This window comes from Mobula hypostoma, chromosome 16, assembly GCF_963921235.1.
Source record: "Mobula hypostoma chromosome 16, sMobHyp1.1, whole genome shotgun sequence".
Taxonomy (NCBI): domain Eukaryota; kingdom Metazoa; phylum Chordata; class Chondrichthyes; order Myliobatiformes; family Myliobatidae; genus Mobula; species Mobula hypostoma.
The window spans coordinates 2,687,951-2,715,167 of NC_086112.1; the positions used below are offsets into that span (position 1 = coordinate 2,687,951).

General features: G+C 40.2%; 1 protein-coding gene across 4 annotated transcripts in view; it reads left to right on the forward strand.

Moving 5' to 3' along the window:
* The window catches only part of kiaa0825 (KIAA0825 ortholog), a 309,600-nt gene that overhangs the window by 80,883 nt on the left and 201,500 nt on the right, over positions 1-27,217 (forward strand). For all 4 annotated transcript variants that reach the window (XM_063069273.1, XM_063069276.1, XM_063069275.1 and 1 more), the window contains exons 14-16: positions 4,660-4,845; positions 7,038-7,256; positions 7,768-8,173. In XM_063069273.1, coding sequence (XP_062925343.1) covers positions 4,660-4,845; positions 7,038-7,256; positions 7,768-8,173 — 811 coding nt within the window. The remainder of the gene's footprint in view (positions 1-4,659; positions 4,846-7,037; positions 7,257-7,767; positions 8,174-27,217) is intronic.

The window sequence follows — 27,217 nt, forward strand, 5'->3', positions numbered from 1 at the left end:
AACAGGTGGATGTTGTATACTTGGATTTCCAGAACACGTTTGATAAGATGCCGCACAAGAGACAGATAAATAAGATACGGATGCATGGAGTCAGAGGAAGTGTATTGGCATAGATAGTGGATTGGTTAAACAAATAGAAGGCAGAGTGTTGGTATAAATGGGTGTTTCTCTGGTTGGCAGTCAGTGGTGAGTGGGGTGCCGCAGGGGTCGGTGCTGGGCCTGCAGCTGTTTACCATTTACATTGATGATTTGGAAGAAGGGACTGAGCATAGCAAAATTTGCTGATGGCACTAAACTGAGTGGAAAAGCAAATTGTTACAGAGGATGTGGAGAGTCTGCAGAGGGATATAGTGGGCCAAGGTCTGGCAGATGGAATACAAATTTGGTAAATGCAAGATCATCCACTTTGGAAGGAATAATAGAAGAGCAGATTATTATTTAAATTGTGGAAGACTGCAGCATGCTGTTGTGCAGAGGGACTTGGGAGTGCTTGTTTATGAATGGCAAAAAGTTAGCTTGCAGGTACAACAGGTTATTAAGGAGGCAAACAGAATGTTGGCCTTCATTGCTAGAGGGATTGAATTCAAGAGCAGGGAGGTCATGCTACAGCTATACAGGCTACTGGTGAGGCCGCACCTGGAGTACTGTGTGCAGTTCTGGTCTCCATACTTGAGGAAGGATATACTGGCTTTGGAGGTAGTGCAGAGGAGGTTCACGAGGTTGATTCCAGGGATGAAGGGGTTAACCTATGTGGAGAGATTGAGTCACCTGGGACTATACTCTCTGGAATTCAGAAGAATGAGAGGGAGGGGATCTGATAGAAACATACAAAATTTTGAAAGGGATAGATAAGATAGAAGTAGGAAAGTTGTTTCCATTGGTAGGTGAGACTGGAATGAGGGGACATTGCCTCAAGATTCAGGGGAGAAGATTTAGGATGGAGGTAAGGAGGAACTATTTTTCAAAGAGAGTGGTGAATCTGTGGAATTCTCTGCCCAGGGAAGCAGTTGAGGCTTCTTCACTAAATATATTTAAGATACAGTTAGATAGGTTTTTACATAGTATGGGAATTAAGGGTTATGGGGAAAAGGCAGGTAGATGGAGCTGAGTTTATGGACAGATCAGCCATGATATTATTGAATGGTGGGGCAGGCTCGATGGGCTGGATGGCCTACTCCTGCTCCTATTTCTTATGTTCTTATGATTATTGTGATAATCATTTATTTTTATTTGGTGATGTGCTACTACTAACATAAGATGTTATACTGTACGTAAACCTGGTATAATTCCTTGACTTCATAGATGCTGTTTGTGAAAATATAACACTATTTTTCATGTGTTAAGATGTACATATTTTACTTATTTAAGTTATCAGTATATTTATTGATACAGTTGAAGCACCTTTTTCCTATTATGCTGAAGTGATGCCTTGATTGACCTGAGGTGGGTGTGGTGGTGTTGGTGCTGATGAGGGTTGAGGGTGTTGTGGGAGGTGTTGGGATTGAGTTTGAAAGAGGGGTTCTGGAGGGGTGGGGGGAGTTAAAGTTTGTGACTAGCACTGTTACCCACTCAAGCATCCTTTTCAGGAAATGCTGAAGAAAGTTTCATATGTTTAAGGTTACCTTTCATCTCAATATTCATTGGCATAGCCTCTGGCATTTCTAACACCCCTCATGTGATACCACCACCATATTCATCATTCCCCTTTAGCACTTCATAATCCAAAGTTCAAAGTACATTTATTATCAAAGTATGTGTACATTATACAATGTTGAGATTCGGCTCCTAACAGGCAGTCATGAAACAAAGAAACTGAAAAGAACCCAAAGAAAGAAGAAAAACAGACACTCAATGTGCATGAAAAAACCCAACTCATTCAAACAATAAACACAAGCAAATAATGTTCTGAACTGAGTTTGTCCCCAGAACCTAAGTTCAGCACAGGGCCATGCAGAGAGCTGAACTGGCCCGGCCCTCACCTCGGACCCTGGTATCCTGACCCTTTCATCCTGGCCCAGCATCTAAATCATCACCCAAACATCTAGTTTAGTCCCATCGATCTGGGGCCTGGACTCCACTGTCTCAATTTGGCCTGTGTCCAAACTTTTCATTTGGTATGACACTTAAATCATTGTTCAATTGGGTTCTGTTACTTCAATAAGCTGTGGGGCCTGGGCCCCGCTGCCTCGATTTGGCCTGTAACTGACCTTGCCAATTTGGACTGGCACTTAAATCAATCGAACCTCGGGTCTTCCTCACTTTCAGTGATGGGCTCGCTGCCTTGCCTCACTTTGGTTCTGTCACATTTAATTGCCTCCAAGTCAAAGGCAAGTTACAGATGATTCTGATGATTGTTTACCAGAAGAAAGGAGTGATTAGCAAAGTGTTTAGTTGTTTTTCTTGTTTCATTGGCCACCAGCCAGAAGTTGCTGAGATTCACCAGTGCCATTTTGGAGGGATTGTTATCTCTGATTTCTGGATAAAATAATGATATAGAAACATAGAAAACCTACAGCACAATACAGGCCCTTCAGTTCAATATACTTCTTTCAGTTTGGTATTCTGTATATTTGAACCTTCTGAACAAAGTTACATTCCATTCCGAAGTAACATGGTGCTTGGGAAAGTTCCAACCAGACATAGTGAGAAAAATCAGTGAGTTTAAATTAGAAGAAGCAGTTTATAAGGTTGTAAAGATTTAGGAGGGTTTTAAGAAAGCAGCAAAGAATCATGAAAAGGTTGAAAAGTAGGGAAAAGATTAAGATAGATACTCTGCTTGAGAGTCTGAGCAAGACTGATAGGTCTTTGGAGATCTGTGGGTCAATGCAGACATTGTATAATTTCCCAGAGCTTAGACTCTGGAAATTGATAAAAATATATTTTTACTTTATTTGATTTAGGTAGTGTAAGTATATTTAATTGTGTGTGTGTGTGTGCGTGCGTGTGTGTGTGTGTGTGCGCTTTTGTGTGTTTCTGTCTGGGCAAATATTCAACTTCAGTGGCAACGTTAACAGCTGAGGTATGGGGGAACATGTTTCACAACAGTTGCTAAAATCATTATGTGAGGATAGCCAGCTACTTGCACAAGGAAAGATCTGATACTATGGTAAGCCGCACAGAACAAGGTGAGAACCAGTCTCCCAGAGGAAGATTGATCTGGGACTACAGACATCCCACCTCTCCCGGAAGTCTCCCGCAAATTGATGGTGCTACCTCCCTGAAATGAGTTTTTGCAGGGTGGGATGTCTGGAACTACATTGGAAGAAACAGCATGGTCCAAGAAAAGGTTATCAACAAACTCGTATGGCTTGCTAATCGTATAAAATACATGTGTAAATATGGGAGGAAGTTAGCATAAGGCATAACATTTTACAAGGGCTGATAAATTCCATCAATCTATTGTCTCACATCAGAAATAAAAGAATTCTGTAAGAGTAAGTGGATAAGGAAAACGTTCATAATGGGGCTTATCTACAAATAAATTAAGCTCACTCAATCAGAAGACTAATACTTGGAATCTCTTGCAACGAACTGGGTAATCTGGCCCCTTTAAGAAGGCCTTACCTCCTCAGTTAAGACTTGATTCTCTGCAAGCTGACATGGTCTTCTCCAACCTCGACTGCACAAGTGAGTTTTCCAGTGTTGTTGTCAAAGTGTGCAGTGTACATTATTTGTCATTAAGACCTGCCTGAAGTCAGTGGCCTCTGTGCTCATGCACATGATATGCCTGAAAAACCCAAAACAAATATTGGAAACGGTTTTATCCATGCACAAAGAAACTCATCAGGTTTTGTAAATGTTTATGAGCGATGCACAAAGTTGCAATGTGTAAAGCTATTTCCAGTTTTTTGCCTTTCCTAGCACTAATATCTTTCTCATTGTTCAGCAGAGTAAGTTATTTGAGAAATGATTTTGAAAATAATTGATTTGATGATTGAGTCAAACATAGTTTATTGTATAAACTGAGGATGAACTAGTAAGAATTACAGGGATTCAGAACTGACTTTTAAATTATTAAACTCACTCAATCTCCTGTGTAGTAAAATTGATTCAATATCAAGTTCAGATATTGAATCATTTTGCTGAATTTCTGGGAACATGTTCATGATCTCCAATAGTTGATATCTTTCCTGATTTTCACTGACCCTTTGGACTCATGCAACACATTTTTCTACTAATCTACCTAAGCTTAACTTAAATTTTAGATTGTGTATTTCATCATTTCCTGAGCAAACAGCATGCTTCTGGTTTGAAAGATGAATTTAGTACTTTAAGTAATTACTGTCTCAGAGATTTCCTGTTTCATGATCTCAGCCAAATATTTAATTTATTGAACAAATATGTTTTTGCAGTGTGCTCTTTAGTCAAATTGTACTTTTCTGTGAAACATGCTGATTTGCTGCTGCCATTTTTTGCAAGGTTTACTGACAATTTGCTGGTTGAATTATATAGAATTTCATTTTATAGTTATCATTCTTTATGGAATTATAGGTTTGCAGTTTAATATAGTATCCCTAATGTGTGCAGTGTTGTTTTTAATTATGTCAATTCTTTGCAGCGCAACTTCTATTTTACTCATGTTTTACGACATTGCCCACAACTTTACTATGATATCGCAAAGATATTCTTCCTGAAGATGTTGCTTCTTTTGTTTTCTAGCTATTGATCAAGAGAATTTTTATGAAAAATATGTAAAAGAAAAAGATAGTGATCAACAATCAGCCTTGATAGAAGCAATTGTGATGGTAATTACACACTGCAAGTTATTGCCCAGAAGTCTTGGAGTTGTTCTTGAAGACTATATGGAAAAACATCAGCTGCAGAATAAATTGTGCTCCTTATCAGGTGTGGTGAAACAACATTCTAGTCTGCTTAAAAGCGGCATGCTTATTAATGCTGAAAATCGCATTTTAATTTGATAAATTCTCGGGATGGTGGGGTTTGTAAATTTACCAGAGTAATTTCTGGGTAGTAGGTTTAATGTATGAGGAAGGATTAAGCAGAGTATACTAAATGTTTTGAATTTTGAAGTGATCTCACTGAAATCGACAAATATTTTTAGGCCTTTAATGAAGTGGATGCAATGCTGATGTTTCTTGCTTTTTGGGCTGTCTGGCACTATGACTCACAGTGTGAACCACTCAGAACAAAGATAGTAGCAAATGTACTCACCAAGTTAGTAATGGATCTTCAGAATCCTTAACCCATGAGGCCTTCGCTGATACTGTCACCTTTCTTCTGCCACATCCAATTTGTTTTATCTTGGTAGTTAAAAAAAGTGGCTGCAAACCACTTTAATCCTAAAATTTCATCTCTGCCTATTCATGGTAAGTATTCTATAGAAGGAACAAACCATTTCCGTAACCTATCTGACTGATGTAACATTGAGAACTAGGACACTTAGTTGTCCTTTGTCCTAGTAGACAATGGTAAGGAAACATGTAATCTGCAGATTCAAAAGGAAGAACACTGAAATGTCACTGCATTCTGTGATTCCAGGTTCAGTTTGACATCAAACAAACACTAAGATGCGGGGGGGGGGGGGTGGTCCCCAAACTTTTTTAAGCCATGGACCAATACCGTTAAGCAAGAGGTCTGTGGACTAGGGGCCCCTCAACACTCACTGTTAGTTTGGAAATGCCACAAAATTTTCACTTAAAGATAATAATTTTTGTGCTGTAATGTTCTATGGTTCTATGGATTAGTTTTATTTGTTACATGTACAACGAAACGTACAGTGAAATACATTGTTTTAGTCGATGACCAACACAGTCTGAGAATTGTAGCCTGTACGTGTTGCTACACTTCTGTCGCCAACATGCATGCCCGTAACTCATATGCCTTTGGAATGTAGGATAAAACCAAAGCACCCAGAGGAATCCCACACAGTCACAGAGAAAGCATACAATCTCCTTAGACTGTGGACTTAAAATGGTTATTCGCAGAAATTTTACTTTTATTCTCAACCTCAGAAAAACATTTCTTAAATATTGTACCTTCAAAAATATCAGCTGTAGTCAACACTGGATAAATAATGTTAGCAGCCCACTAAGAGAGATACAACAGAGATATCGCCCTGAGTTGGAGAAATACGGCACAGAAACAGACCCTTTGACTCACCAAGTCAATATTGTCCATCAGCCACCTATTTACAACAATATTACATTAACCCTCATTTTTTAATCTGCCCACATTCCAAAAATTCTTCCCAGGTTCCTATGCATCTACACACCAGGGGCAATATACAATAGCCACATATTTTTGGGAGTTGAGGAAAGTGAAGGAAACCCATGAAGTTACAGGACAAGCATGTAAACTCTGTGCAGACAGGGCTGAACCTGGGTCTCCAGCACTGTGAGATAGTAGCTCCAATACTTACATCACTCTGTTGCAGGAGATTCTAACGTTAATATCAATTATCCTAGTGTGCACAAATAGCCCATACTGGAAAAGATATCAGCCTCCAAATAATACTTCCAATTATTATGGGAGTTCTGTCTTTATTGTATGATTTTAGCCATGGAAAACTTTTTTTTAAACCAGGAGTGTTCAAGCAGAATATTGTTCAGCTCTTGGGATTAATATTGTAATGTTTGGTATTTTATTTTATTTTAAATATAACAAGTGTCTGGAATCAATATTAATAATAGTTGAGCTTACCCCTTGTCCTGCATTTTGTTTGAAGTTAAAAACAATAGAGTCATGCCTTGTTTGGTATACTTGTGAATGATGTTGTGTAGGCTCTGGGTAGGACTAAGGAAGTATCCACCAGGTTGGATATAGCCTCTAATGTTTAACTTGGATTGCAGAGACTAGATGGCATTTTACTGTTGACACACTTGAAATTATTGCCTATTTTTATTAAAATACTGTTTAAAAAGGACAACTGCCACAAATTCTGTGACTTTTCTGATATAGTTATATATATCATTAGCAAAAATGAAAGCTGCTAACAACTCCTCAGAGTACAAAAATTAGATGTGATTTATCTTAAGTAATATGTCTGAAAAACTGATGAATCATATCACCATTTACAGTTGAAGATGAATCAGTTGTTCCAAGGTACCTGCATTTGTTTGTATCCAAGGCAATCAAGGAAACTTTAAGACATGTCATCTCCTTGCTGCATATGTGGCAAGCACTGGAAAATTCTGGCAAATGTCATAAACAAGTGCTTCCTGAGAATTTACTCAGCAAAATCCCCAAAGAATGGGATTATTTGCCAAGGGAATTTAAAAGAAGAGAATGTGGAAAAAGTAGGTAACTTTTTGTTCTCTGATAATGAAAATGAATCTTGTTGTTTTAGTAGCAAATATCATTTAAATAATTTTACGCATGGTTGTAAGGAAGAAACTTCTATTGGAAGAGCTACGTATGTGAAGAATACATTCAAAGGTTCAGAGTAAATAATCTCATTTTTAAATTGGTAACAGTTCCATGAATTAAGTTTATTTGATGACAGCTGGATCTTTACTCCTGCTTGCAGTTTTCTGTGCCATCCCATATGGCTGGGCAGTGATTTCTGTGGGGTTTTGGCAGGATATGAAAAAAAGGTGCTGGGGTTATAAATTCTTCAACCTCAGCATGTCTGTATAGTAACTGACTGGGTTTCTATCCCAAAGCCTTGCTCCACGATAAAGCCAAAGTCCATTTTACTGAAAATTACATTGATGCATTGTAAATAAACAGAAGATACTAATTTTGTTGAAATAAATGTTGTTCTTCAGGAATAACAGCACTAATTAAGATATAATCTTTCTTTTTCAGATTTTACAAAACTTGCTGCTCAAGTTTTCTCAGTTTTAATTGATGACCTACCTGCAATAATTGCTTCATTGCCTTCAACAATTAAATACCTCTTCACTTTGGCACAAAGAAAATTTCCAAGCAATATTCCTGAGCTCAGAAATTCATCCCTTCTTTGGCATGTTATTACAGTTATTTGCAGAACACTAGAAGATGGAAATGCCATGGAATTGTTGTCAGGTGTTACTATAGATCGATGGACTAAAGAGAAACTGGTGTTGATGAGTGACTGTCTGCTAAGTGTTGTGGGCCAGCAAAAGGACAATCCCAAACCAGTAATACAGAAGGTCATCAACTGTCTGGAAAAACAAAGACCCAAATGGATTGAAGTTCAACTGCAAAATGCAAAACAGTTCTGTTCAGAAAGGTAATTAGCAATAAATATGCAATATTCTGATTTGTAATATTGTTTGAAAATAGTATATTTATCATTATAGTTATTTAAATTACAAAATGGAAAGTACAAAGTAGAAATCTTAGATGAAGTATCACAAAGATTTTTTTTATCATTGGGACTGAGTAAAAGTTACGTAGGAGATAGGAATTTAACATTTACGATTTAGCTCATGTTTGAATCATATTCTTTATTTCAAGCCATCAATTTGTCCGGTGAGGAAGATAAAGAATGGTAGGGTGAAGGAACCATGGGTGACAAGAGAGGTGGAAAATCTAGTCAGGTGGAAGAAGGCAATATACATGAGGTTTAGGAAGCAAGGATCAGATGGGTCTATTAAGGAATATAGGGTAGCAAGAAAGGAGCTTAAGAAGGGGCTGAGAAGAGCAAGAAGGGGGCATGAGAAGGCCTTGGCGAGCAGGGTAAAGGAAAACCCCAAGGCATTCTTAAATTATGTGAAGAACAAAAGGATGACAGGAGTGAAGATAGGACCAATTAGAGATAAAGGTGGGAAGATGTGCCTGGAGGCTGTGGAAGTCAGTGAGATCCTCAATGAATACTTCTCTTCGGTATTCACCAATGAGAGGGAACTTGATGATGGTGAGGACAATATGAGTGAGGTTGATGTTCTGGAGCATGTTGATATTAAGGGAGAGGAGGTGTTCGAGTTGTTAAGATACATTAGGACAGATAAGTCCCTGGGGCCTGACGGAATATTCCCCAGGCTGCTCCACAAGGCAAGGGAAGAGATTGCTGAGCCTCTGGCTAGGATCTTAATCTCCTAGTTGTCCACGAGAATGGTACCAGAGGATTGAAGGGAGGTGAATGTTGTCCCCTTGTTCAAAAAAGATAGTAGGGATAGTCCAGGTAATTATAGACCAGTGAGCCTTATGTCTGTGGTGGGAAAGCTGTTGGAAAAGATTCTTAGAGATAGGATCTATGGGCATTTAGAGAAACATGGTCTGATCAGGGACAGTCAGCATGGCTTTGTGAAGGGCAGATCGTGTCTAACAAGCCTGATAGAGTTCTTTGAGGAGGTGACCAGGCATATAGATGAGGGTAATGCAGAGGATGTGATCTGTATGGATTTTAGTAGGGCATTTGACAAGGTTCCACACGGTAGGCTTATTCAGAAAGTCAGAAGGCATGGGATCCAAAGAAGTTTGGCCAGGTGGATTCAGAATTGGCTTGCCTGCAGAAAGCAGAGGGTCGTGGTGGAGGGAGTACATTCAGATTGGAGGGTTGTGATTAGTGATGTCCCACAAGGATCGGTTCTGGGACCTCTACTTTTCGTGATTTTTATTAGCGCCTGGATGTGGGGGTAGAAGGGTGGGTTGGCAAGTTTGCAGACAACACAAAGGTTGGTGGTGTTGTGGATAGTGTAGAGGATTGTCGAAGATTCCAGAGGGACATTGATAGGATGCAGAAGTGGGCTGAGAAACGGCAGATGGAGACTTCCTTTACTCTTGGGAATGCCACGACTCTGCCTTGACTCTGCTTCAACCCCATCTCCACTTGCCAGGACCAGGCCTTCCCTGTGCCTCCGCCAGCACATCTACAGCTCATCTGTCGAATGACATGATTATAGATGTGCATTGTCCAGCTCTTCTCAGCTCCTCAGAAAATAGAGGGATTAGTGAGCTTTCCTGATTTGTATAATGTGTTCTGGGGCCATGAGAGGTTGTGCAAGATGTACACTCGTAGGATCTTAAAACTGCTCGCTGTTTCCACTGCTGTGTCGCTGATGTAAAGAGGGGTCTGAGTGTTGCAAGTTCTCCTGAAGTCGATAACCATCTCCCTTGTCTTGTTGATATTGAGGAAGAGGTTATTTGCCTGGCACCAGGACTTGAGCCCTTCCACCTCCAGCATTCTGCCATAAGTGTCCTTGTTTTCTGCATGTGTCAGGGCCAGGTGGATGACAGATGCTATGATATCCGTCGTAGAGCAGTTTTGTCGGATCTCTGCCTCAAGTACATTCATAGCTTGTTGGTGAGTCCGTTCCAGAACAATTACTTAAATATTCTTGCAAATAAGGTGGAAAATCTGAGGGTATAGGAGATGCTAGGAGGTTAGCTGTGTGCTGAATTGTAGCAGATAGGGAGAATGTGGAAAGGGAAATCATAAGTGAGTCACCATGGACTTGTGTCCAGTGCAGGAAGAAATTCCAAAATAGATAAGGGATGTAATTTTAAAATGCTATTGAACAAATCCAGCACTGCAACACTTACACATCACAAAGTTATTTCAGTGTCATGGCCCATCCACGTATCGCTTGTCATTATATTGAGTTTTCCCTCTACTTTACAAATTCCAAAGTCTGAATGTCAGCGTCATCAAAGACCCCACCCACCCCAGACGGTCTCTCTTCTCTCTTCTCCCATCAGGCAGAAAATACAAGAGCCTGAAAGTACGTTAACCTCAAAACCTACCTCATCTTGCACTTTATTATTACCTACTCTGCACTTTCTCTGTAGACGCTGCACCTTATTCTGCACTGTTATTGTTTTAAATTGTCCTACCTCAATACACCATGTAATGATTTGATCTGAATGAACAGAGTGGAAGACAAGTTTTTCACTTTATCTTGGAACATGTGACAATGATAAACCAATTCCAATATCAACATGAATGTTGATGTTGGTATTAGTTTAGAAATTAAATTTCACTGTCATTGCTATGTGTGATCAAAATTAATAGTAGGTTAACATACACAAGTGGTTAATCTTCCCTCTCAGATGTCTTCTCCATTCAATACACTAGTGGACATGTAGTAATACCCACTATATGCTTCTTATCAGTTTCCCTGCGTCATTCCCTTGTTATTTTGCCTTTATGGCTTCAGATTCATAAGAGATCACTTGGTGAACCTCTCCCAGCATGTTGACTATTACCAGGGAATTTAATTTCCAGATTTGTTGATGTTCAGAAAACTGGAGGTATGATTGTGACTCCCTGTTTATGTTTCCTTTCCTCCCTTGTGACCCACTGTCAAGTTTGTGTTGCCTAAGGTCCTCCACATGCCATTCCGCTTGTGTAGAACTTTCAGTGAGAGTTTTCAAAAAGTACATTGCATCAGGAAATTAAGTCCTCCTGTCAGTCCACATGCTACCTGTGCAAGAAGAAAATAGCAAAGCGCATAATTTCACTGTTATAGCACTTGTAAAAACTGAGGAATTCAGTTGGTTTAAGGTATGAAAATATTTTGAACTTGATATTCAACTGCTTGATCTTCCCGTTGCATGTTTTTAAAAATTGTAATGTGGCAAAAATTGAGAAAATGACAGTACATATTTTGAAAATGGCTATACATAAATATTCATGTAAATGTGGGATAAGTACATTTACCTGGCTTTGACATAGAACATAGAATAGTACAGCACGGTACAGGCTCTTCGGCCCACAATGTTGTGCCGACCCTCAAACCCTGCCTCCCATATAAGCCCCCACCTTAAATTCCTCCATATACCTGTCTAGTAGTCTCTTAAACTTCACTAGTGTATCTGCCTCCACCACTGACTCAGGCAGTGCATTCCACACACCAACCACTCTCTGAGTACAAAACCGTCCTCTAATATCTCCCTTGAACTTCCCACCCCTTACCTTAAAGCTATGTCCTCTTGTATTGCGCAGTGGTGCCCTGGGGAAGAGGCGCTGGCTATCCACTCTATCTATTCCTCTTATTATCTTGTATACCTCTATCATGTCTCTTCTCATCCTCCTTCTCTCCAAAGAGTAAAACCCTAGCTCCCTTAATCTCTGATCATAATGCATACTTTCTAAACCAGGCAGCATCCTGGTAAATCTCCTCTGTACCCTTTCCAATGCTTCCACATTCTTCCTATAGTGAGGTGACCAGAACTGGACACAGTACTCCAAGTGTGGCCTAACCAGGAATTGTAGAGCTGCATCATTACATCGCGACTCTTAAACTCTATCCTTCGACTTATGAAAGCTAACACCCCATTAAGCTTTCTTAACTACCCTATCTACATGTGAGGCAACTTTCAGGGATCTGTGGACATGTACCCCCAGATCCCTCTGCTCCTCCACACTACCAAGTATCCTGCCATTTACTTTGTACTCTGCCTTGGAGTTTGTCCTTCCAAAGTGTACTACCTCACACTTCTCTGGGTTGATTGATTTACGAGGGGTGATTGATTTAAAGTTCATGGCCTAAGGTATAAGGAGTAAATTTTAGAAAACCTAGAACATTTATTTTTCAACGTGATCCCCTCCTACATTTACACACTTAGTTCAGCGTTCGTGGAGCATACGGATCTTGGACCTGCAGAAAGTGTCCACAGATGGGTGATTGATAAGTTTGTGGCCTACGGTAGAAGGAGATGAGTTGTACAGCTCTTGATTCATGTACATGCAGGTCAGCACTTTGAGTGATTATGCAGAAAGTTTGAAGTTAATAACTCATCTCCTTCTACCTTAGGCCACGAATTTATCAATCACCCCTGATGAGTTATTAACTTCAAGCTTTCTGCATTATCACTCAAAGAGTTGAACTGCTTGTGCAAGTAACAAGAGCTGTATACAGGTGTCCCCCGCTTTTCAAACGTTCGCTTTACGAAACCTCACTGTTACAGAAGACCTACATTAGTTACCTGTTTTCGCTAACAGAAGGTGTTTTCACTGTTATGAAAAAAGGCAGCGCATGAAAAAAGCAGCTCGCGATAAAAGGCAGCGCGCCGCGCGCCCTGAGCAGCCAAGCTGCTCCCCCGGAACTGAATTCTCACCGACATTGCTTAATCACATGCCTGTGAGCATCTGTGCTTTATGTTGATTTATTTTGAGCATCCATTAGCAAGATGAGTTCTGAGGTATCGGAAAAGCCTAAAACAGCTTGTAAGGGCGTTACACTTAGCGTAAAACTAGACATAATTAGGTGTTTCGATTGTGGTGAACGAAGTAAGGACAAAGTGAGTTTGGCTTGTGGAAGTTGATGAAGATGACGTTGAAGAGGTTTTGGCATCCCATGACCAAGAACTGATAGATGAAGAGCTGATGCAGTTGGAAGAGGAAAGGATAACAATCGAAACCGAATGCAGTGGCTAACGGACCGAAAGTGAAGTCGTCCAGGTGTGAAGCAACTGCATGAGATGATAGAAAAATGTGCGAGGATAAGCAGTCAAGCATACTGTCGTTTTTCAAGCCTTCCACATCAGCCACAGCAGACAACGAACCTCGACCTTCGACATCGAGGCAGGCAGACATAGAAGAAAATGACCTGCCTGCCGTCATGGAAACAGACGATGATGAGATGACATCCCATTGTCCCACCACCCCAACCCCTGGGCCGCGGACCGATACATTGCTGCGGAGATTGCAGCAGTAGCCGGGGCGCACCCAACACATCTTTAAGAAAAAAGCAGAAATAAACAAACTAATTAATTAGCTTGTTTATTTCGGCTTTTTTCTTAAAGATGTGCTGTGTGTGTTCTGGCCACCGCTCGACCGCTGCATTCTTCACGGATCGGTATCGGTCGGCGGCCTGGAGGTTGGGGACCACTGCACCACCCCAAACTCCGACGACTCAGCCTAACACACCACCATCAGTGTGCTCAGCGCTGTCTTCCTAATTCCGGTAAGTGATACTACACTGTACATACATTATTTCTACTTTATATAGGCTGTGTATTTTTATGTGTTCTTTGGTATGATTTGGCAGCTTCATAGCTTAAAGGTTACTGGAGAGAGTGTTTCTGCCGAGAGTGCTTCCGTAAGATTTTCGCTACGGAGAACTGTGCGGTAATGATTGTAGAAAAATATTTCTACTTTATATAGGCTGTGTATTTATCATATCATTCCTGCTTTTACTATACGTTACTGTTATTTTAGGTTTTATGTGTTATTTGGCATGATTGGTAGGTTATTTTTTGGGTCTGCGAACGCTCACAAATTTTTCCTATATAAATAAATGGTAATTGCTTCTTCACTTCACGACATTCCAGCTTACGAACTGTTTCATATGAACACTCTACCTTCGGATGGCAGGGGAAACCTGTAACTCATCTCCCTCTACATAGACCACGAACCCCTGTTGTGGACACTTTCTGGAGGTCCAAGATCCATATGCTCCACGACTGCTGGACTAAGTGTGTAAATGTAGGAGGGGACTGTGTTGAAAAATAAATGTGCTAGGTTTTCTAAAATTGACTAAAATTTACATGCTGGGCCAGATTGAAAAGGTCAGGGTGTTGGGACTGGAGGTGAGGGGAGGCGAGGGTTGGTTCTGCTCACAGATCCACGACGCTTGCTAGCTCTATGCTAAATGCTGTGCCAGCTGCAGTGATGCCTGGCTTCGTGTCTGTGGTCTCACAACATTTACTCGGCTTTGTGATGAACTGTGGCTGTGGAATGTGCCGGCTGCAGTGATGCCTGGCTCTGGGTCTTTTGTAAAACTCCAGTTCTGAATAGTATTGACTTACTTTTATTGTTCCCACAATTTGTTTTTTTCTCTCTCTCTCTCTGTCCCTCTCCCTATCTCCCTATCTCCATATCTTCCTCTCCCCATATCTCCCCCCCATCTCCCACCTCCCACCCATCTCCCCTATCCCCATCTCCCTCTCCCTCCTCGCTCTCCATCTCCATGTTGGATGTTTGATAGTCCTTTTTAATTGTTTATTTTGTGGCTGCCTGTAAGGAGACGAATCTCAAAGTTGTATGATGTATACATACTTTGATAATAAATGTACTTTGAACTTTAGAGAGCATCCTAACAAGCTGCATCTCTGCATAGTATGGACACTACATTGTGGCAGACGGGAAAGTTCCACAATATGTAGTCAAAACAGCTCAACACATCACCAGGAGCTAGCCTACCTGCCATCACATATACATATAGGGCCAGTAACATCATGAAGGATCCCACCCACCCTGCTGATGGACTGTTTGCACCACCCCCAACAGGGAGGAGTCTATGCAGCATCCACACCAGGATCATCAGACTCAAAAACAGTGACTTTCCCCAAGCAGTCAGGCTGATCAACACCTCCACCCACCAACTCCACCACTACTTTATCATTTCCTGTCAGACACCTTATGTACGGCCGAGAGTCACCTTAGGTCTATACAATCAATCTAAATATATAAGCTATCTTATGTATTCATATTTATTGTGCTTTGGTTTTATTATTGTGTTCTTTATTTTATTGTTTTTTTATTGTGCTGCATTACGTTCAGAGTAACAATTATTTTGTTTTCCTTTAGTCTTGTGTACTAGAAATGTCATTAAACAATCTTGACAAAAGCTTGACAGTGACCTTTATCTTTGCTTTTATGGTCAGGTCCCCTTTACCAGCTGAAGTCCTACCATTAGTTTAAACAGGATAAGATCTATAAGAGCCTATTATGCTTTGCCAACATGCACTTAATGCAAAATCATCATTAAATCAGTGCACCATGCATTTTAAGTATGCCCAAGAGCAGAGTGATTTTAAGAAAAGCTGGGAATCTGTGGCACTGAAAGAAAAATAGCCTGGGGTCCCCATGCAACACTGCTGTAAGGCACGTTTCTGATAGTGGAGAGTTTTCAAATCCTTTCTGTCTTTGTGGGAAAAGGCATCATTCCAGAAGCAGTTTTATTAGAAACCTGTTGTTAATATTATGAAATTGAAAAAGAAATAAAGAAATTTGAACAAAGAATTGGATTCTAAAGAGGTCATTAAATAAATTATGGGAAATATTGAGGTAGAGCATTTCTCCCATTTGGCACCTCATTTGATAAAGGATTCAAGATTGTTTCATGTCAGTTCCTGTACGCAAGTGTATGGAGAATGAAATAATTGTTACTCCGGATATCATCCAGCACCAAAAATAAAACAAAAGATAAAGAACACAATAAATATAAATACATAAGGTAGCTCATATGCATAGACTGATTTTATGTCCATAAAGTGAGGCTAGGTTGTACGTAAAGTGACTGACAGGAAATGATAAAGTAGTGGTGGAGTTAGTGCATGCTGTTGATTAGCCTTATTGCTTGGGGAAAGTAACTGTTTTTGAGTTGGTGATCCTGGCATAAGTGCTACATATCCTCCTCTCTGAATGGAGTGGGATAAACAGTCCATGAGCAGGGTGGGTGGGTTCCTTCATGATGTTACTGGCCCTTTCCTGGCACCTTTCTGTATATGTGTCCTTGAAGGCAGGTAGACATTCAGTTAGTGAGAAACAGGAAGCAGTGAGTTTGGATGTTGAAGCAGATGGTAAGACTGAAGGAGAATACTAAGTATTGATGATGAGATGTTGAAACACATGGAACTGCATTTTTCAGCTATAATGCCTCAGATTCCGAAGTGCGGGCATTTCTCCCAGTAAGCACCGGTAAATTTCAGAACTGCTGAAGCAGTGAAGTTCCAAACCTCCTGACAAAGCTGCACCAAACATTGCTGCTATTGTTAGCTTCTTGTTTCCTAATGGAGCCTAGTGGTAAAACTAGGCCCTTGGACTGATATTGCATTCACTGTGGGACTCGCACTGTGAGATTGTAAGGCTGTGCCATTTCTCTGCCCATATTTCCATCTGATGTGTATCCCACTGTATCCATTGATAACCTTCCTCAATATTCACATTTTGTGTTGTTTGAAAATGTACTCATCTGGCCTCCTTCATTTTCGTCCACATTATTTATGTTACCTTAAACAACAAAGGTCTTAACACTAATCATAAGACAATAAGATATAGGAACAGAATGAGGCCATTTGGCCCCTCGAGTCTGCTCCGCCATTTCAGCATGACTGATCCATTTTTCCTCTCAACCCCAATCTCCTGCATTCCACCCCCACCACCGTATCCCTTCATGCCTGAGCAGTCAAGAATCTATCAACCTCTGCCTAAAATATACATGAAGAATTGGCCTCCACGGCACCCTATGGCAAAGAATTCCACAGATTCACCACTCTCTGGCTAAGAAATTCCTCCTCATCTGCATTCTAAAAGGGTGCCATTCTACTCTGAGGCTGTGTCCTCTGGTCTTAGACTCTCCTGCGATAGGAGACATCCTCTCCACATCTACTCTATCAAGGCATTTCACCATTTGATAGGTTTCAAAGAGGTCACCCCTTATTCTTCTGAATTCCAGTGAATACAGGCCCAGAGCCATCAAATGCTCTTCATATGACAAGCTGTTTAATCCTGGAACCATTCTTGTGAACCTCCTTTGAACCTTTTCCAATTTCAGCACATCCTTTCTAAGATAAGGGGCCTAAATCTGCTCACAATACTCCAAGTGAGGCCTCACCAGTGCTTTATGAAGTCTCAACATTCTGTCCTTGCTTCTATGTTCCTGTCCTCTTGAAATAAATGCTAACATAGCATGCCTTCCTCACCATACACTCAACCTACAAGTTAACCTTTCGGGAATTCTGCACAAGGACTCCCAAGTCCTTTTGTGCTGCAATTTTTTGTGTTATCTCTCCATTTAGAAAATAGTCAAACCTTTCATCTCTTCTACCAAAGTACATGACCTTACACTTCCTGACACTGTATTCCATTTGCCACTTCTTTGTCCATTCTCCTAATCTGTCTGTCTTCCCTATTTCCTCAAAACTACTTGCCCCTCCACCTAATTTCATGTTGCCTGCAAACTTTGCAACAAAGCCATCAATTCCATCTTTCAATTCATTGACATATAATCTAAAGGGAATTGGTCCCAACACACACCCCTGTGGAACACCTCTAGTCACCAGCAGCCAACCAGAAAATGCTGCCTTTATTCCCACTCTGACTCCTGCCAATGAGCCACTGCTTTACCCATGCTAGAATCTTTCCTGTGATACCATGGGCTTGTAGCTTGTTAAGCAACTCATACATGGCACTTTGTCAAAGGCCTTCTGAAAATTCAAGTACACAACATCAACTGATTCTCCTTTGTCTATCCTGCTTGCTATTTCTACAGAGAATTCCAACAGATCTAGGCTAGATTTTCCCTTGAGGAAACCATGCTGCTCATGGCCTATTTTATCATGTGTCTTCAAATTCCCTGAGACCTTATCCTTAACAATTGACTCCAACATCTTCTCAACCACTGAGGTCAGACAAACTGGTCTATTATTTCCTTTTTTCTGCCTTTCTCCCTTCTTGAAGAGTGGAGTAACATTTGCAATTTTCCAGTCTTCCAGAACCATTCTAGAATGTAGTGATTCTTAACAGAATGCCTCCACAATTTCTCCAGCCACTCTTTCAGAATTCTGGGGTGTACACCATCTGGTCCAGGTGGCTTATCAACCTTCATAATTTTCAGTTTCCCAATCACCTCCTCTTTAGTAATGGTAACTTCATACACATCATGACCCCGACACCTGGAACTTCCACCATACTGCTAGTGTCTTCCTCAGTGAAGAATGATGCAAAATACTTATTCAGTTCGTCCATCATTTCCTTTTCCCCCATAACTATCTCTCAAGCGTTGTTTTTCAGCAGTCCAATATCCACTCTCTCCTCTCTTTTACACATTATTTATCTGAAGAAATACTTGATATCTTTAATATTATTGGCTACCATACTTTTGTATTCCATCTTTAACTTCTTAATAACTTTTTTTTAGTTGCCTTCTGCTGGTATTTAAAAACTTCCGAATCCTCTACCTGTTACGGTCCCGACCATTAATTCCTCTTATTACCCTCATTTCCTTTTCCCTGTGTTCTCCTGGGCTCCTTGATTGCAACACCTGATTCTCTTCTAAACCTGCTGCATAAAAACCCCAGCTTTACATCCACTCGTTGCCAGACCATTGCTACCTAGTGCGGTAATTCACGTTCCCAGCCGCTTAGAATGGTGTATTCTGAGTTTAACTACAGTATCAAGGTTCCCCTGCATAACTCTGTCTCTCCATGTCAAGGTAAGTATTCTAAGTTTTGACTTCAGTACCAAGGTTTACCTATGAAATTCTGTCTCTCCGTGTCAAGGTAGGTATTCTAAGTTTATTTCAGTACCGTGGTTTATCTGTGAAACTCTGTCTCTCCGTGTCAAGATCTATATACTACTAAAACTCTCATGCTCTGTCTGTTTGTGATCTCCAATTAGCGCAAACGGTGCATTACAGTGGCACTTTTTTTGGCTAAGTCGAATTAAAATGCGCAACTTACAGAATGCAGGCAAAGTTCAGGGTTATATATTCATATAAAATTGCTCATTCGCCAAAAATTAACAGGCTGGCTTTCACCCGAGAGCCGATCGGCCATCATGGAAATCGTGATGCGGCAGCCCGATGCATGCGCACGGCCAGCCTCAGTAGTGACATCTACTGGAGCAAAAGGGCAGGGTAGCTCTATTTCGAGGGGTCACATTCTGCTAATCACCATCAGCATGTGCAGGATTGGGACAGATCTAACTGCCACCCATCAATAAGAGATAATTAAATCTTATTGTAATGACGTACTTCGAGACACCCATAAAACCCTTTGCTGCAGTCAAAGGACAGCGGTGACTATATCATGTCCACTTAGGAAAGCGCCAACCACATCATCAAGAATAATCAGCATCCTTTGGTGTTAGTGCTTTGTATCTTCTATCCAGCATTAGGGTAAAAAAAAATGGTCAGCCTAATTATGCCGTGTGGAAAGGGAAGGGGGACATTACGGTCAAGAGATGACACCAAACGTCGGGAAGCGGCAAGGAGAGGGAGAGAACAAGAATCAGAATGAGGCCAGGGCCACACAACTCCAGGATCAAAGAGTCAGGACAAAAAAAGATGGGAGAAGAGACAGAGGAGGAGAGGCATGCATGTCTCCAGGATCAGAGACAAACAACAAGCAGCAGAAGAAATGAAGAGACGGGGATGAAAGGGCTGCACGTCTCCAGAATGACAACGAGAGGCACAAGGGTGGCAGATAAACCAGAAATGATGCCATCAAATGTGTCCTTCGTTAAACAAGGAGGAGCTATATTTGCTTTGCTACGCTTCTTTCTTCTTTAATAAACTAAGGTTTTCTACTTCAGTTTCCAAAGCAAAGCGATACTAATAGCATTTAGGAAAATTTAATGTTCATTCTAGTCACATCAGACTGCACTACCCTTCTCTCAAAGGGTGCCCCAACGGGTCACCCCATTGTCTAGTAAGTATTCTAAGTTTTACTTCAGTGCCGAGGGTTACCTGTGAAACTCAGTCTCTCCGTGTTAAGAAAAGTTTTGTCTGCCGCTTGCCTTTCTACACTCTGTGTCAAGATAAGTGTTGCCTGCCGCCTGTCTCCTGCTTGCCGTTCAGCTCCAGCAACGCCCTGTGTCACAAAAAGTATTGTCTGCCATTTGCCTTTCCAAGTAATGCTCCATGTCAAGAAAAGTTTTGCCTACCTCCTGTTCTTCCGTTCACCCGCGCTGTTTGCCTGTGTTAATTCTGTCTCTTGACCACTTAGATATGTATTCTAAGTTCTGTTTCCGCGCCGTTTGCCTGTGTTAACTCTGTCTCTCGACTGCTTACAATTATGTATTCTAAGTTCTGTTTCTGCGCTGTTTTCCGATGTTAACCCTGTCTCTCAGCCGCTTAGAATTGCTGTTTACCTGTGTTAACTCTGTCTCTCGACAGCTTAGAATTGTGTATTCTAAGTTCTGTTCCTGCGCTGTTTTCCGATGTTAACCCTGTCTCTCGACCGCTGAGAATCGTGTATTCCAAGTTCTATTTGTGCGCTGTTTGCCTGTGTTAACTCTGTCTCTCCGTGTTAATAGGAGCATTGTATGCTGCCTGTCTTCCCATTCATCCTTCTGCCTGCTGTTCTCCTCCAGCCACGCTTGCACCCTGGTCTGCATCCCTGCTCTGCCTACTTCCGCCGCCCGCCTACACTCTCCGTTGGCTTGGTGGTTAAACACCGCGTTCCCACCGTAGTGACTTGGGTTCGATCCCCAGCCAAGCCTTCCTCACTGCTCAGCTTTTCTCTGTCTAGTCCTCGCTCCCTGGCCTTCCCTGTAACCGTTAATAAACACTCTACCTCCATGTCTGTGTCCTGCGTTGGGTTCGCCCCATTCCATTGCAACACTACCTTTCCACCATTTTTGCTCTACTATATGCCCTCTCTTTGGCTTTTATGTTGGTTTTGACTTCCCTTGTTAGCTTTGTCATCTTGCCTTTAGAATACTTCTTTGGGATGCAGAGCACCACTGCTCACAGTCTACCCATCAGAATAATGACCCTACATCACGACCTTTTATAATCAAGCCAATTTTGTATCCATTTTACCAACTCACTGTGGATCCCATTTGACTTAAGCCTATTATCAATCTGAGTTTTTTGAGGAAGTTACGATGATGACTGATAATTGTAGGGCAGTGGATGTTGTGTATATGGGCTTTAGTAATGCATTTGACAAGGTCCTTAATATTCAGCTTAAGTCAAATGGGAAGGATAATGAGTTGGTAAAATGGGTATTTTACAATATATATCGAATGTCAAATTTTTGAAACAGGACTTCCCTCCATAAAAAGTCTATCTAACTTTCTCTAGTAAGTCCATGATTTCCCTAATGTGTGTAGATCCTATTCCTAAGAATTTTCTCTGGTGATTTCCCTACCATTGCAGAAAGGGTCACTGATCTACATCTAATTTCCTAGTTTGTCCCTGTTGCACTTCTTAAACAAATGAACAACGTTGTCTAGTGTTTAGTTTTCTGGCAGTTCACCTGTTGTTAAAAAGGATTCAAAGATCTCTTTTAAGGTCCTTGCAATCTTCCCCCTTGCCTCCTGCAGTATCTGGGCTAGATTACATCAGGACCTGGTGACTAACCCTAACTAATGTTTTCAAGAGACCCAGTAGATCCTCTTCCTTAATATCGACTTGCTCTGGAAAGCTAACACACCCCTCCTAAACTTTATCCATGTCCTTCCCTTGGCGAAAACTGATATAGATTTCGCAGTTAGGACCTCACCCACTTCCTCTGAGTCTAGACATAGCTTCATAGCTTCCTTGTTTGTCCTAGCCTTTGTATATCTACCCTTTCTTTAGTTGCCCTGTAACTTTTATTATACATTTAAAATGGCTTGGGATTCTCCTTAATCCTACATTCATCCAAGAACCTGTTTTATCCTTACCCATAATTCTCTTAAAACTGAAAAAATTATGGTCACTGTTCACAAAATTCTCCCCACTGAAACTTCAATCACTGTGCCAGGCACATTTACCAGAACACGGTTTAATACAGTCCCTTCCCTAGTTGAATTATCAGGATATTGTTTCAAGAAGCCCTCCTTGAAGCACCTAAAAAATTCTACCTCATTTAAGCCCCTGGCTCTAAGGGAGTCCCTGTCAATATAGTGAAAGTTAAAACCACTCACTAGAACTACCCTATTGGTTTTGATGATAATTGTTATTTTCCAGAGTGTTTTTATGGATGGGACTAATTCTTCAAAGTACAAAGCAAATTTAATATCAAAGTACATATATGTCACCATACATTACATTATGGACTCGCTTTCAAGGACTTCATTTCATATTCTCAATATTTATTGTACTTGCATAGCTTGTTGCCTTTTGCACATTGGTTGCTTGTCCGTCCTTCTTGGTGTGGTCTTCTGCTGATTCTATTATCATTCATGGATTTACTGAGTATGCCTGCAAGAAGATGAATCTCAAGATTTTATCTGGTGACATATATGTACTTTGATAATGAATTTACTTGGAACTTTGAAATATAGTTTGTATTCTTGCTCCCTTCCACATAACTCTATATTGTTATTAAAGGCTCTGCAATTACATCACTCTACTGCAGCATCTCCTGGCCAAGTAAAATCATCCTAATGGGCTCTGCTGAAATCAGTTTAAGTCTAAAAGTAGAAAACTGTATATATTTAAGTAGGAGAGTAATTGGCAACTGTGAGCTGGGGCTATGTACTGCAGACTTATTGTATTAAAATTAAATTTATAAATTATAAATGTTGTGGGAACTGCAGTAAATTTGAGGATGCATAGGTCAACAGAGTGTGCTGTAGTACAGAATTGTGCTTTTGAATAAGGCGAGGCTTATACAGTGAAAAAAAATCTTTGGAACATTCTAAAGGTGTAGAAGATGGTTTCAGATGAGAGATGGAATGAATGAAATTAGATGGATGATAATAGAGAGGTGGAACTACATGCTCTAACCAAGAGTATAAGTTTGATAGATTATGGCCTTTGACCATACTGGGTTAGCCTTGGAGGGTAACTGTGGGATGAGGTATAATTACTTCTTGCAATTTCCATGGAGAAGAAGGCTGTAGATGATTCCCAATAAATAGCAGAAAGCTTGGTTCATCCAACAAAAGATATCGGTGTAGCAGCCTGACTCCACAACAGCAATGACTGTGTCAAGTCAAGTGATAAATTGGTATTCTAACAAACTTCTTATCACACATGGTTTTGCAAAATGCCATCACAGAGATACTTTATAGCATCAAATTGCTTTTGTTCTTCATTCAAATAATGCAATGTGTTAAGCATTATGGTAAGTAGCAGCAGTTTGCTTCATCTGTCCATATATGTTTAATGACAATATACTGTAATTGGCTATTAAAATAACTTTCAATCTGCAGTATTGTCTCAGTGGTGAAGTATCAATATCCTTAGAAAATGCTGTTCTGAAATTAAAAAAATACATGACTTTGCAAATAATTTGTCCAAGAAAAGATTATTGTTTTTCATGATGGTGACCCTGACTTGGCTGGCTGGGTACATACATAGATTAAGATGAATGCAGTTATTCCTTGGCTGGTGACTGCCTCTTTCAGGGCACATTCTCTCTAATGACATGATTGATAGGCTGTCCCAAATCTACAAAGGAACACATTAATCATTGCTGTGACTGAATACAATCATCTGCTTCACCTGCAAAGTGATAGACAGTAAAGGATACGATTTAGGTACTAACGTGATTCACTGATTGGTCAGAGGCCTTAACTTTTTCAATGTCAACCTGAAAGATCCATGATAAATTGCATTGTTTGTGTCACCCTTCTGTTTGGAAGAGATAGTTCTTTTAAAATTGTTGAGTTAGTATTTAACAAATAAAGAGAAAACTAGATATAAATATGAAAGATATAACCAACCACATTTTATTTGCCATTGTACTTACAAAAATACCATTAGTAACCTCTGAAGGTATTTATTTCTTTCTTTCATTCCATTTTTTGTTTCTGTACACTTAAACCTTTATTTTCAGAGTCATTCAACTTGAAGCCCACTTTTTCAAGCTGGGAAGGATGTGAACACATCACAGGACCTGCCATCATTTCCCATGAATAAGTGGGCAAATCTTTCTTATCTATTAGTCTAATCCCTTTGCACTATACTATTTCTGGTGCTAAATTTCAAAGCTCAGTATTGCGTCAGAGTCCAAAAATAACCATTCAGTTCATGATATAAATTATTATACAGTAAAGTAATTTGAAATACTTACATAAAGTAATTTGAAATGTATTGTTGTTGTTGATGATGATGATGTGCATTTTAAACAGATTATGTATTGACATTATTTTGAGTTTTACTCAATTATAATTTACCATATGCATGGAAACATAGCCTTTGATTTGTGAAGAAATAAGAAAAGTTCGGTGGGATGTCAGTATTTGATTGGTCTCTTTCAACTTCTGACAAAAGCCAGGGAAAGCTATGGAGCTATTTCCTTCAGACTGATGGGGATTGAATAAAATGACTTCCAGTCTTCCCAGAATTTAGTTCAAAAATTTCAAAGTTAAAAGTAAATTTATTATCAATGTACATGTACGTCACCATATACAGCCCTGAGATTTGTTTTCTTGAGAGCACATTCAGTAAGTCCAAGAAACATAATAGAATCACTGAAAGAATGCACCCAAAAGGACAGGCAAACAACCAATGTGCAAAAGACAGCTATACAAATACAAAGGAAAAATGATGATGATAATAAATAAATAAGCAATAACTATCGAGAGCATGAGATGAAGCCGCCTTGAAAGTAAGTCTATAGGTTGTGGGCACATTTCAGTGAAGTAATTTTAGCCCATTTAGTATTGTATGTTGAACAACTAACTGACAAATCAGGATAGGTGAAGATGACAGAGGTGATGAGGTAGAGCAGGCTGCTGTCACTTCATACATGGAATCTGATATATTGAGGCATAACATAACATTATACAAGAAAATTTGCAAGATGTTCCATACTTCAATAATGTTCTCAGTATGTTCATTATAGTATTTTTCTTTATTCTAATGCCAAAAGCTAGTTAAAGCTAAATTTTAGAGCACTGCTGTATTTCAATCAGCACTGTGAAATAATCTGAAACAAGCTATATTCATTCTATGGACAATTCCAAATCACCATTAAAAGCCAACAGATTTTCAACTCACCTCTTCATTGTGGATTTTGGAAAAGGCCATGTTTCAAAATATTGTGTTAGCCTGCATTCATTTTTATTTCAAATTTTGGAAGTATTTTTCATCTTCATTAACATAAGAATACCTCTCTTTTGGAATTTATTCTACATTGCTTTATGAGAAATATACAAGAGTATTTATTCCTTACTTGGGATCAACTATTTCAATACTGCTGCAAATCAAGCTTGATACTTTGCATAAATATGCTTATTGCCTTTTGCAAGTGCTGAGACTTAACTCAATCAGGCTTCACTGGGTGTGCACTGCCTAGGGACACCTTGAGGGTGTAATGGATGTTACAAGTTCTTTAACTTCTGATTAATTAGGGAAGCCATTTATTTTATGGGTTTAACCCCACGTCCAGAAATAAATCTAATTTCCAATCTTTGAAATAATTTATTATGCCCACTTCAAATGAAGCATGTCAGCAGTATCATTTCCATAGATGCTGCCTGGCCTGCTGAGTTCCTCCAGTATTTTGTATATATTCCTAATTAAGTATATTAATAAGTCAATTTCATTAATGTTATACCTCAACTCCTCTTACGTCTTCATCTTGTTAATAGAAATATCGTGCATGCTGCATGATGGCAAAAAATTGAGAGAAAATTCTGGTAAATATGAATAATTCCAGATAAAAATATAAAATAATCATAATTTGTATTTTTTTCAATTCACTTCCTGAGATTCTGTAAAGCAGCCTAAATTGTCCAGCAGAATGCAATTCACATTCAGTGGGCCCGCTGTAGCTAATTCTGATCTTTAATTATGACATTTGGTAAATTTCTATATGGAATTGCAAGCTGAGCATTAACTGTATGATTTTCATTATATTTGAACATGCTAGTATTGTCCCTTTACTGAGATAGCCTCTTATGTGGACCTTTGAGATCCATTTTATGGTACAGCCGATTGCCTAAGCAGCTGCTGTACGGAGAAATGTGTCAGGGCAAGCGCTCAGTCGGGGGGGCAGAAGAAACGTTACAAAGACTGCCTTAAAGCGTCCCTCAAAGGCCTGGGTGTCGACATCAACACGTGGGAGACGCATGCTCTCGACCGTCCAGCTTGGCGCAGCAAGATCACCACAGGAGCCCATGCAGCTGAAGTCAGGCGCGTCATCGAGGCGCAACGAAAGCGTGCTGTGCGCAAGGCCTGAGCAGCATCCACTGCCACGACAGCACCCACCCACTTGTGTCCCACATGTGGGCGAGCCTTCAGGGCCCGGATTGGCCTCATCAGTCACCTCCGGACCCACAGCCACCAATCTCCCATTTGACTTTGAAGCCATGGTCATCTTCGACTACGAAGGACGAACAACAACAACGTGGTAAAGGCAGAATTGAGGATTGCGCAATAGGGAATTCATTTGAAATGGACAAAAGTCAAGCAATGGGTATGATTTTTCCAGTTTTGATATTTTACTTAATTTCATGTGGAAAAGATTACAAACCTCTGGATATAATCCAAGTTTTATTAGGTAATTCTGAAAGCAAATATAGCATTACCTATACAATGGCATACGATAAAACAGCTTGGAGATTAAATTCTCAAACTTCTGTCCTCTTTCTGCTGCTTTTCTCTTTTCATTGATCTCTCTTATCATCTGCTTGGCCCAGCCACTCTAAATCTTTCCCTTCCACTACCTGCTCCCTCTCCATCTGCCCATCACATACACATTCCTTCCACTGGTTCCCCTC